The sequence below is a fragment of the Nerophis ophidion genome, linkage group LG16 (assembly GCF_033978795.1).
Source record: "Nerophis ophidion isolate RoL-2023_Sa linkage group LG16, RoL_Noph_v1.0, whole genome shotgun sequence".
Taxonomy (NCBI): Eukaryota; Metazoa; Chordata; class Actinopteri; order Syngnathiformes; family Syngnathidae; genus Nerophis; species Nerophis ophidion.
In genome coordinates this window covers 697,472-709,072 of record NC_084626.1, presented here as the reverse complement: position 1 = coordinate 709,072, position 11,601 = coordinate 697,472, and the positions used below count along the sequence as shown (strand labels likewise).

General features: G+C 38.2%; 1 protein-coding gene across 7 annotated transcripts; it reads left to right on the top strand.

Moving 5' to 3' along the window:
- The first annotated feature begins 299 nt into the window (after positions 1-299).
- lyar (Ly1 antibody reactive homolog (mouse)) lies at positions 300-11,007 on the top strand. 7 transcript variants are annotated; one of them, XM_061922513.1, is made up of 9 exons: positions 300-405; positions 827-966; positions 1,061-1,175; positions 1,239-1,346; positions 5,704-5,772; positions 6,133-6,439; positions 7,046-7,099; positions 10,217-10,302; positions 10,378-11,007. In XM_061922513.1, the coding sequence occupies exons 2-9, from the start codon at positions 845-847 to the stop codon at positions 10,513-10,515; spliced, it is 999 nt and encodes a 332-aa protein (XP_061778497.1). In that variant the 5' UTR covers positions 300-405; positions 827-844; the 3' UTR covers positions 10,516-11,007. The 7 variants fall into 7 exon arrangements, with proteins under 7 accessions (XP_061778497.1, XP_061778501.1, XP_061778502.1 ...); XM_061922517.1 differs by having other exon boundaries at positions 310-400; positions 844-966; XM_061922518.1 differs by having other exon boundaries at positions 315-405; positions 844-966.
- Positions 11,008-11,601: the final 594 nt, after the last annotated feature.

Here is an 11,601-nt window from a genome sequence, read left to right as displayed (position 1 = left end):
TAAGCACCCCCCCCCAACCCCAAAAGGGACAAGCGGTAGTAAATGGATGGATGGATAATTATAAATATAAAAATATATAATTTTAACAAAACAAGCAGGTCAAATTTACTCAAATGCCGTCGCACTAAATCTTACTAGTTATAGTATAGAAATAAGAGATAACTTAATGTCGGCTTGATGTTATTGTGTACGGTAACAGTTTGCGTTTTTAAAAGAGAAGCAGCAAAGTATTTTTGGTCGACCACAATTTAAATGATCTGTGTCGTAATGTGTTCATTGTTAAGTTATATTCCTGGTAAATAACATATTTGTACACTTCCTGTAGAGGGCCGGAACATGTTTTGGAAGACGCGCGCACACACGGAATACTACCGGTGAAGGACAGGATAGGTCTGGCGTGGTACGGTAAATGTGCTTTACTTTAAAGATGCAATCTAAGCTTTAAAGACTTTAAAGATGCAATGAGAGCTTTAAAGATGCATGGGAGCTTAAAACGACTTTAAAGAGGCAATGAGAGCTTTAACGATGCATGGGAGCTTAAAACGACTTTAAAGAGGCAATGAGAGCTTTAACGATGCATGGGAGCTTAAAACGACTTTAAAGAGGCAATGAGAGCTTTAAAGATGCATGGGAGCTTAAAACGACTTTAAAGATGCAATGAGAGCTTTAACGATGCAGGGGAAGACACTCTTAAAGTTGTAGTTTTAGAGCCTATTATTGGCACGTTCAATGAACTATTATCAGCTTCTCCCAGTTCTTCAGCTTCCGGATTTGACTGTTTGTATATTCTTTGCAAAAGCAGGATTGAATCTATATTTTGTTGCAGCCTGCCTTGCTGTCCAGCATGGTGTTCTTCACGTGTGACGCCTGTGGGGAATCCCTGAAAAAAGGCCAGGTGGAAAAACACGTGACCGCGTGCCGTGGTTGCCAGGTCCTATCGTGCATCGACTGTGGAAAAGACTTCTGGTAAGTCTTTGTGTTCTTCATCAGCAGACTTTGATTGACTACTACAAGCAGGCACTTGTACAGCTTAAAAGTAGTGTTGGTGTCTGTTTTGAAGGGGCGATGACTACAAAACTCACCTCAAATGCATCAGTGAAGATGAAAAATATGGCGGTAAAGGCTATGAAGCCAAAGCCAAGAAAGGGGACGTGAAGCAGCATCAGTGGATGCAGGTAAGCAACCTATATGATCTCTTCTCTGATTTTGCATCTAATATGACGTTACCATCACCAAAGAAAGTGAATGAAGCCCTTGATAAGCCTGGAGTCAAGCCAAATCTGAAAGAAGTACTCAAGCAGGTCAGCGCATACGACAATGTCCCAAGAAAAAAGGCAAAGTTTCAGGTATGTACTGCTTTGATCAATTTGAAGTCTAGATAACTACATTGTTTGTTTTAAAGGGGAACTGCACTATTTTTTGGAATTCACTATCCTTATATAAGAAAAGCACGCACACTTTTCCTTTTTGTGCATCCTAACTCAATGCAAGCAAAAGTTGTCTTTTAAAAAACCTCCGAAGACTTCCACCAGTTTTATGTACAGTACAGGCTTTCAAAGGTTAGGACACAGCTTCTCTTCATTTAATGCCTTTTTCTTTATTTCCATGACTATTTACATTGTCACATCCAAACTAGGAATGAACACATGTGGAGTTATGTACTTCACAAAAAAAGGTGAAATAACTGAAAACATGTTTTATTTTGGTTTCTTCAAAGTAGCCACCCTTTGCTCTGATTACTGCTTTGCACACTCTTGGCATTCTCTCCATGAACCTGAAAGGGTTTTCACTTCACAGGGTTCATAGTTTTGGATGTGACAATCTACAAACCCCATTTCCATATGAGATGGGAAATTGTGTTAGATGTAAATATAAACAGAATACAATGATTTGCAAATCCTTTTCAAGCCATATTCAGTTGAATATGCTACAAAGACAACATATTTGATGTTCAAACTCAGACATTTTTTTTTGTGCAAATAATCATTAACTTAAGAATTTGATGCCACCAATACGTGACAAAGAAGTTGGGAAAGGTGGCAATAAATACTGATAAAGTTGAGGAATGCTCATCAAACCCTTATTTGGAACATCCCACAGGTGTGCAGGCTAATTGGGAACAGGTGGGTGCCATGATTGGCTATAAAAACAGCTTCCCAAAAATGCTTCAGTCTTTCACAAGAAAGGATGGGGCGAGGTACACCCCTTTGTCCACAACTGTGTGAGCAAATAGTCAAACAGTTTAAGAACAACCTTTCTCAAAGTGACATTGCAAGAAATTTAGGGATTTCAACATCTACGCTCCATAATATCATCAAAAGGTTCAGAGAATCAGAACGGCAGTTTCTCAGACAGCATTGTATCAAAAACGGACATCAATCTCTAAAGGATATCACCACATGGGCTCAGGAACACTTCAGAAAACCACTGTCACTAAATACAGTTTGTCGCTACATCTGTAAGTGCAAGTTAAAGCTCTACTATGTAAAGCGAAAGCCATTTATCAACAACATCCAGAAACGCTGCCGGCTTCTCTGGCCCCGAGATCATCTAAGATGGACTGATGCAAAGTGGAAAGGTGTTCTGTGGTCTGACGAGTCCACATTTCAAATTATATTTGGAAATATTCGACATGGTGTCATCCAGACCAAAGGGGAAGCGAACCATCCAGACTGTTATCGACGCAAAGTTGAAAAGCCAGCATGTGTGATGGTATGGGGGTGCATTAGTGCCCAAGGCATGGGTAACTTACACATGTGTGATGGTATGGGGGTGTATTAGTGAACAAGACATGGGTAACTTACACATGTGTGATGGTATGGGGGTGTATTAGTGAACAAGACATGGGTAACTTACACATGTGTGATGGTATGGGGGTGTATTAGTGAACAAGACATGACTAACTTACACATGTGTGATGGTATGGGGGTGTATTAGTGAACAAGACATGGGTAACTTACACATGTGTGATGGTATGGGGGTGTATTAGTGCCCAAGACATGGGTAACTTACACATGTGTGATGGTATGGGGGTGTATTAGTGAACAAGACATGACTAACTTACACATGTGTGATGGTATGGGGGTGTATTAGTGAACAAGACATGACTAACTTACACATGTGTGATGGTATGGGGGTGTATTAGTGAACAAGACATGACTAACTTACACATGTGTGATGGTATGGGGGTGTATTAGTGAACAAGACATGGGTAACTTACACATGTGTGATGGTATGGGGGTGTATTAGTGAACAAGACATGACTAACTTACACATGTGTGATGGTATGGGGGTGTATTAGTGAACAAGACATGACTAACTTACACATGTGTGGTGGTATGGGGGTGTATTAGTGAACAAGACATGACTAACTTACACATGTGTGATGGTATGGGGGTGTATTAGTGAACAAAACATGACTAACTTACACATGTGTGATGGTATGGGGGTGTATTAGTGAACAAGACATGACTAACTTACACATGTGTGATGGTATGGGGGTGTATTAGTGAACAAGACATGACTAACTTACACATGTGTGATGGTATGGGGGTGTATTAGTGAACAAGACATGACTAACTTACACATGTGTGATGGTATGGGGGTGTATTAGTGAACAAGACATGGGTAACTTACACATGTGTGATGGTATGGGGGTGTATTAGTGAACAAGACATGGGTAACTTACACATGTGTGATGGTATGGGGGTGTATTAGTGAACAAGACATGGGTAACTTACACATGTGTGATGGTATGGGGGTGTATTAGTGAACAAGACATGGGTAACTTACACATGTGTGATGGTATTGGGGTGTATTAGTGAACAAGACATGACTAACTTACACATGTGTGATGGTATGGGGGTGTATTAGTGAACAAGACATGGGTAACTTACACATGTGTGATGGTATGGGGGTGTATTAGTGAACAAGACATGACTAACTTACACATGTGTGATGGTATGGGGGTGTATTAGTGAACAAGACATGACTAACTTACACATGTGTGATGGTATGGGGGTGTATTAGTGAACAAGACATGACTAACTTACACATGTGTGATGGTATGGGGGTGTATTAGTGAACAAGACATGACTAACTTACACATGTGTGATGGTATGGGGGTGTATTAGTGTCCAAGGCATGGGTAACTTACACATGTATGATGGTATGGGGGTGTATTAGTGCCCAAGGCATGGGTAACTTGCACATCTGTGAAGGCACCATTTATGCTGAAAGGTACATACAGGTTTTGGAGCAACATATGCTGCCATCTAAGCGCCGTCTTTTTCATGGACGCCCCTGCTTATTTCAGCAAGACAATGCCAAGCCACATTCAGCACGTGTTACAACAGCGTGGCTTTGCAAAAAAAAAGAGTGCGGGTACTTTCCTGGCCCGCCTGCAGTCCAGACCTGTCTCCCATGGAAAATGTGTGGCGCATTATGAAGCGTAAAATACAACAGCGGAGACCCCGGACTGTTGAAGGACTGAAGCTCTACATAAAACAAGAATGGGAAAGAATTCCACTTTCAAAGCTTCAACAATTAGCTTCCTCAGTTCTCAAAACGTTTATTGAGTGTTGTTAAAAGAAAAGGTGATGTAACATAGTGGTGAACATGCCCTTTCCCAACTACTTTGTCACGTGTTGCAGCCATGAAATTCTATGTTAATTATTATTTGCAAAAGAAAATAAAGTTTATGAGTTTGAACATCAAATATGTTGTCTTTGTAGCATATTCAACTGAATATGGGTTGAAAATGATTTGCAAATCATTGTATTCTGTTTATATTTACGTCTAACACAATTTCCCAACTCATATGGAAACGGGGTTTGTACAATGTAAATAGTCGTGAAAATAAAGAGTGCATTGAAATAAGAAGGTGTGTCCAAACTTTTGGCCTGTACTGTACCCTCTGCAAGTATATATATGTCATGTAATACCAGACACAGTCATAATGTTTAATATTTACGTATTTTGCTCATTTTTGCACATTAATTTTACAAACTCATCACAACTTTGGCTTTTCCCCTCAACATCGTCACTGGTTACTCACTGAAGACTTCATGAGAGCTCCCATCGGGATGCCGACTCTTACGATGTTGATATATTCTCATTTAAGATAAAGGACTCGTAATCGTTGCAAAGAAAAAAAAGGGGGTGGAACCAAACTCCTTTTCGGATCTGTTCAGCCATTTTCAGGTCTAAATTGGATGTTAAGGTGCACCAACTTCTCAGTTTATGTCTAGATCATTTTACTATTTAAATGAGAGACATTATTTATAATCTAGAGTTAACCATGATGAACTGAGGTGAAAAAGCAGCTCACGACGTCAATGTAGCAACACAAGGGAAGACATTGCGTTGCTAAAAATAGTTCCTGAGTGTTAGCTCTGTTAATAACAATATTGCTAAAACTTGTTCAATATTCAGGTCACAAAATGTCATTGGAATATTGTTGGATGTTGTTCTACTGGGTTTTATGGTGGGAATCGGCGAGATGATGTCATGGCTGCATTATAAGCAGACTTCTTTTGACATTTATTTAGGTGTTAGAATGCATGTTTTCTTGTCTTTCATAAGGATTGTGAATTATTCTAGGTAACGTTTCAAAAAGTGCAGTTCCCCTTTTAGTAGAGTGATCGATGAACATGCCTCCAAAGTTTGCCTCTGTGTTTTAATCATCTTAAAACTTTTTACCAGAACTGGATGAAAAACAGCTTGAGGATTTCCAACACCAAACTCCACGAAGAAGTGTGGGACATCCTCAATGTAAGGAACTGTAAATGTTTCACTGAGGAAGAACTCTTCTGCTTTTGTCTTAAATTACACAACTTGAAGTGCACACCATCCACTAACATCTTATCTTCATGTTTTTTATGCTCCTCAAAATTAATCCGGCAGTCATATTCATTCTTTTTTGCAAAATCATTGGATAGCAAAGCGTGCTGGGAACATCACCTTCACATTGTCCGCCCCTGTCGCTGTGATGTCCAGCCCATTTTCCTCTTTTGATTACTTCATTGCATGTTTTCGGCGTCCTGGTCCATGATTACTTTAATATAATATCTAACATGTCGTGGATTTCATGGCTTGCCTTGATGTACTGTAACATTCATTCTAACCCGACAGGCCCCTGATGTACCTCAGAAGAAGGAGCAACCAACGGAGACGACGACTCAAGTTAGAGTAAACGGCGATGCTAACGACAAGCAGAATGGCCTCTTGAACACAAAAAAACAGAAACTTTCCAACAAAGAGCGCAAAGAATTGCGTCAACAGGAAAACGGGAAAGGTTCAAAAAAGAAAGCGCCGCTTGAAGACGAGGAGGAGGAGCTGGTGACCAAAAAGAAAAAAAAGAACAGAAAGAGGCTACGGGCTTGTGAAGATGATGGAAATGAAGACGAAAATGATCAAATGTACAGCAAGAAAGTGAAAAGTGAGTAATGCATCACATGACAGGTCTACATATACTACAGTACAGGCCAAAAGTTTGTGGACACATCTCCTCATTCAACTTTATTTCCATGACTAGTTACATTGTTGATTGTCACACCAAAACTAGGAATGAACACATGTGGAGTCAACAAAAAATAACTGAAAACATGTTTTATATTCTACTTTCTTCAAAATAGCCACCCTTTGCTCTGATTACTGCTTTGCACACTCTTGGCATTCTCTCCATGAGCTTCAAGAGGTAGTCACCTGAAGTGGTTGTCACTTCACTTGAAGCTCATGGAGAGAATGCCAAGAGTGTGCAAAGCAGTAATCAGAGCAAAGGGTGGCTATTTTGAAGAAACCAAAATAAAACATGTTTTCAGTTATTTCACCTTTTTTTGTGAAGTACATAACTCCACATGTGTTCATTCCTAGTTATGATGTGACAATGTACAATGTAAATAGTCATGGAAATAAAGTTGAACGAGGAGGAGAAGGTGTGTGAAAACGTTGGGCCTTGCAAATAACAGCACGTTCTCTATCACATTCACTGTATGTTTCAATATGAAGGAAGTATTTATAAAGTATTTAATGTGATTTCTTCCAGCGGACCAAAAAGAAGACCTATCTGCACAAAGTGAGGACCTATCGGTTGCCAAAGGTAACGTGTCAAACGCTGCAAACTGCTTGGGAGAAATCCATTGGTTCCATTGAATGTTTAAGTCTAGTGAGTGAATGCAGTGCTGCATTGTTACTAAGAAGCAGCTGCACTGTTGATCATGTGACTGTCAGCAGTCATCATACAACTTCCAGAATGCTCCAGTAGCTCTTGGCAGCTGCTCCTCGCTCTACACACCTGCAACGTTCCCACCTTGTCATGTAACTTGAGTCATAGTGCAAGTCACAACCTATACCCAAACATAGGAAGAATCATTAGAAATACAGCAATAACAAGGTTATATACAATAATTGAGGATGACAGGATCCTTAAAGGGGTACTGCACTTTTTTGGGAATTGATAGACAAAATGTTTTTGTTTTTGTGCTTTCAAACTTGTAATAATGGGCTAGCATTAATGTGGCTAGCAATGCAGCTAACGGGAGCAATCCATTATGCCTTTAAAGCACTTAGAAAATGGATCTAAAAAGCACCTTCCGCAACCCGTATAATAACCTTGCTGTAGGACATTGTTACTGAGGAACTGTTGTGCTAGCGTGGTAACACTTTGCTTTGCGACGGCATTAGCCGTAAGCTAGCAACAGCAAGAGGTAAGGAAGGAAGCAACTGCGTCAACAGCTGAATGACAACACATTGTGATAGGACAGCAATCTGGACTGAGTGAAATAGATGAACAACCATATTACAGTATCTGTAAAGTATTCTTTCATCTTTTCTTTGTACACCGCTAGCTGGACTGTGTAGTTGTGCTGCATGTGTCATGATTAATATCGAGTTTGACTCACTCCATAGACATGGTCAGGCTGGGCGGGCACGTTTCTAGTTGATTGGGCTAAGCATGCCATTAACTTCGGCATAGCTGGGCTCAAATTGTCACATTTGCAGTGTCGAGTCACGCCGACCTCACGCTCTATGCTTCTGTCAGCTCAACGTTTCACCCTTCTTTTCCTGCTTGCTTCTTTAACCACCAGTTCATCTTCTGTTTACTCGGATTCAAAAAGATAAGGTTGTGAATATTCATTTGCCCAAGAATATTTGTCTTCGTTGTCTATTACCAAGTCTGGCATGATTAGAAAACAAACTCACGTTTGTCCGGAACACATATTTGGAGCCGGAAGTCGGAAGCGCGTTGCTATAGAAACGGAAGTAAATGCACCGAGAAAAAAGTTCAGGTTTTGATTAAAATGATCCAAATATGGTAAATATTGAACATATGGCATATTGTTATGAATGTGTTTGTGACTACATTATATATCAATATATGTATACTTGCAGTGTGTGACTACATGATATATAAATATATGTATACTTGCAGTGTGTGACTACATTATATATAAATATATGTATACTTGCAGTGTGTGACTACATTATATATAAATATATGTATACTTGCAGTGTGTGACTACATTATATATAAATATATGTACATACTTACAGTGTGTTACTACATTATATATAAATATATGTATACTTGCAGTGTGTTACTACATTATATATAAATATATGTATACTTGCAGTGTGTGACTACATTATATATAAATATATGTATACTTGCAGTGTGTGACTACATGATATATAAATATATGTACATACTTACAGTGTGTGACTACATTATATATAAATATATGTATACTTGCAGTGTGTGACTACATTATATATAAATATATGTATACTTGCAGTGTGTTACTACATTATATATAAATATATGTATACTTGCAGTGTGTGACTACATTATATATAAATATATGTATACTTACAGTGTGTGACTACATTATATATAAATATATGTATACTTGCAGTGTGTTACTACATTATATATAAATATATGTATACTTGCAGTGTGTGACTACATTATATATAAATATATGTATACTTACAGTGTGTGACTACATTATATATAAATATATGTATACTTGCAGTGTGTTACTACATTATATATAAATATATGTATACTTGCAGTGTGTTACTACATTATATATAAATATATGTATACTTACAGTGTGTGACTACATTATATATAAATATATGTATACTTGCAGTGTGTTACTACATTATATATAAATATATGTATACTTGCAGTGTGTGACTACATTATATATAAATATATGTATACTTGCAGTGTGTGACTACATTATATATAAATATATGTACATACTTACAGTGTGTGACTACATTATATATAAATATATGTATACTTGCAGTGTGTGACTACATTATATATAAATATATGTATACTTGCAGTGTGTGACTACATTATATATAAATATAGGTATACTTGCAGTGTGTGACTACATTATATATAAATATATGTATACTTGCAGTGTGTTACTACATTATATATAAATATATGCATACTTGCAGTGTGTGACTACATTATATATATAAATATATGCATACTTGCAGTGTGTGACTACATTATATATAAATATAGGTATACTTGCAGTGTGTGACTACATTATATATAAATATATGTATACTTGCAGTGTGTGACTACATTATATATAAATATAGGTATACTTGCAGTGTGTGACTACATTATATATAAATATATGTATACTTGCAGTGTGTTACTACATTATATATAAATATATGCATACTTGCAGTGTGTGACTACATTATATATATAAATATATGCATACTTGCAGTGTGTATATAAAACATTGATGGAGGGTTTTGAAGTGCTTTTAGTGGGCTTTGAAGGCCACAACTGGGACTGATTTGCTGCATTGTGCAAGTTTTTTTAATCATGTTTAAAATACCCCAAAATAAATGTGTGTTCTTGTCTCTCATTAGGATTGTAAACTGTAGGCAAAATTCCAAAAGTACATTTCTCTTTATAGATGGTTTTGGCAGTTCAACAGGTTTTCTTATAGCAGCGGAGTTAAATGCTGCATTGTAACTGTATTTTGATAAAACAAAACAATGACATTTGAGATTATTCAAGTGGCATGTATTAAGAATGTTCATTTCTAGATCAACATGAAATGCTGCCGTTCAGAGAAACTTTTGTTAAGTCCTTATAAATCTAAGTCCGCTAGGGGACAGTGTTTTTAAAAATGTAATCTGCTCCAACTAACACTGTTTCTGAACACCTTTATAGGCAATTTCAAATGGAAAGAAACCATCAAAGCGGTATTGAAGACTTCGCCCGACCAGGAATTGCCAGTGAAGAAACTCAGGAAAAAGGTAAGCAGCAAATGTGAGCACATCATAAAAAACTGTGATTTGGCCTGAAATGAAAGACTGGATTCCCTTCTGCAGGTTCTTGCTGCCTACTTCACAGTCACCGGTGACGGAAATTTCAAAACAAAGGAGGAGGTCCTTGCACTTTTTAACAAGAAGATCAACAATAACCCCAAGTTTCGAGTTTTGAAAGACAGAGTTGGTCTTAAAACATAAACCCGCATGTCACAGCTGTTTGGAAGAAAATGTGTGTAAACTCAAGTTTTTGCACATTTTACTTACTGTTTATGGCCAAAATATAACCACAATTATTAGTTGTCATGTAAAATATGCCACGGTTTCCCACAGGTTGGAAATGTACTTCCAGAGGTGTGTCATCATGTTTGTATCAATATTTTTGTTCACTATTAGTTACATTTCAGCTTTTTCTCACTACGTAACCCGTAGCTCCATCTAATTTGGCTTCGGGGTTTTCTGGAGTCAAGACCATAATATAAAGGTCACAATCCGACCCATTTTGGATTCAGTCGGGGGGTGTTTTATTTCCGACAAGTTGGTGATGAAGCTCTGTGTCCATGCACGATGGCTCCTGGCGTCATGGGGCTTGCTTTTTAAATGATGATCATGTCATTGTCAGATTAATGATCACATTATAGTTGTCTTTATAATCATGGAATAATCCTGAACATTAAATCATTCTCAAAAATGTCTATGTTCATCGTCAGTAATTTGCGGATTATAGGGCTCCTGTCAAGGGATTACAGTAAGAGCTCCTTCTTGGTTGCTTCATGCAGAAAATAACAATTGTGAGAGTTGGCTGCTTGGTTTCTGTTCCAAGCCCGTGGCAAGGCTGGGAAACGGTACCTTATCTGCCAGATTGGATGTTGCTGTGGGCGGGAACCAGAGGACTGAATTTGACTCTCACACAGGACAAAGTTAATGCACATTCCTGGCCATCCAGAACAAGGTTCATTCACTTGGCCAGCGACACACAAGCTCCATAGAGGACGGAGATGCGTGGTGGCAGCCTCGGGTGGATTTAGGATTCTGTCGGATGTTCTACTGTTGGACTAAGGAACACACACACACACACACACAGCAGGAAATATGCTTTATGAAGCTCTGCTAATCCCGGCATTTTAAACACTGATGCTCATTCATCACTGCTTACCTGAAATTGTATATTGCATACTTTGGGTCTTAGTCGAACCATATTAAAAGTTATTTTCTGTTACAGAGGAACTCAATGCTTATGTTGCACTTTCGACCACACTGGACACTGAGCCTTACTTTGCATTTTTC

Bases quoted from the DNA above. Each gene is read 5' to 3' on its own strand.
- lyar (XM_061922513.1), top strand. From the start codon at position 845: ATGGTGTTCTTCACGTGTGACGCCTGTGGGGAATCCCTGAAAAAAGGC. The intron at 1,176-1,238 runs GTAAGCAACCTA...CCATCACCAAAG, and splicing joins AGCAGCATCAGTGGATGCAG to AAAGTGAATGAAGCCCTTGA. The intron at 7,100-10,216 runs GTAACGTGTCAA...ACACCTTTATAG, and splicing joins GGACCTATCGGTTGCCAAAG to GCAATTTCAAATGGAAAGAA.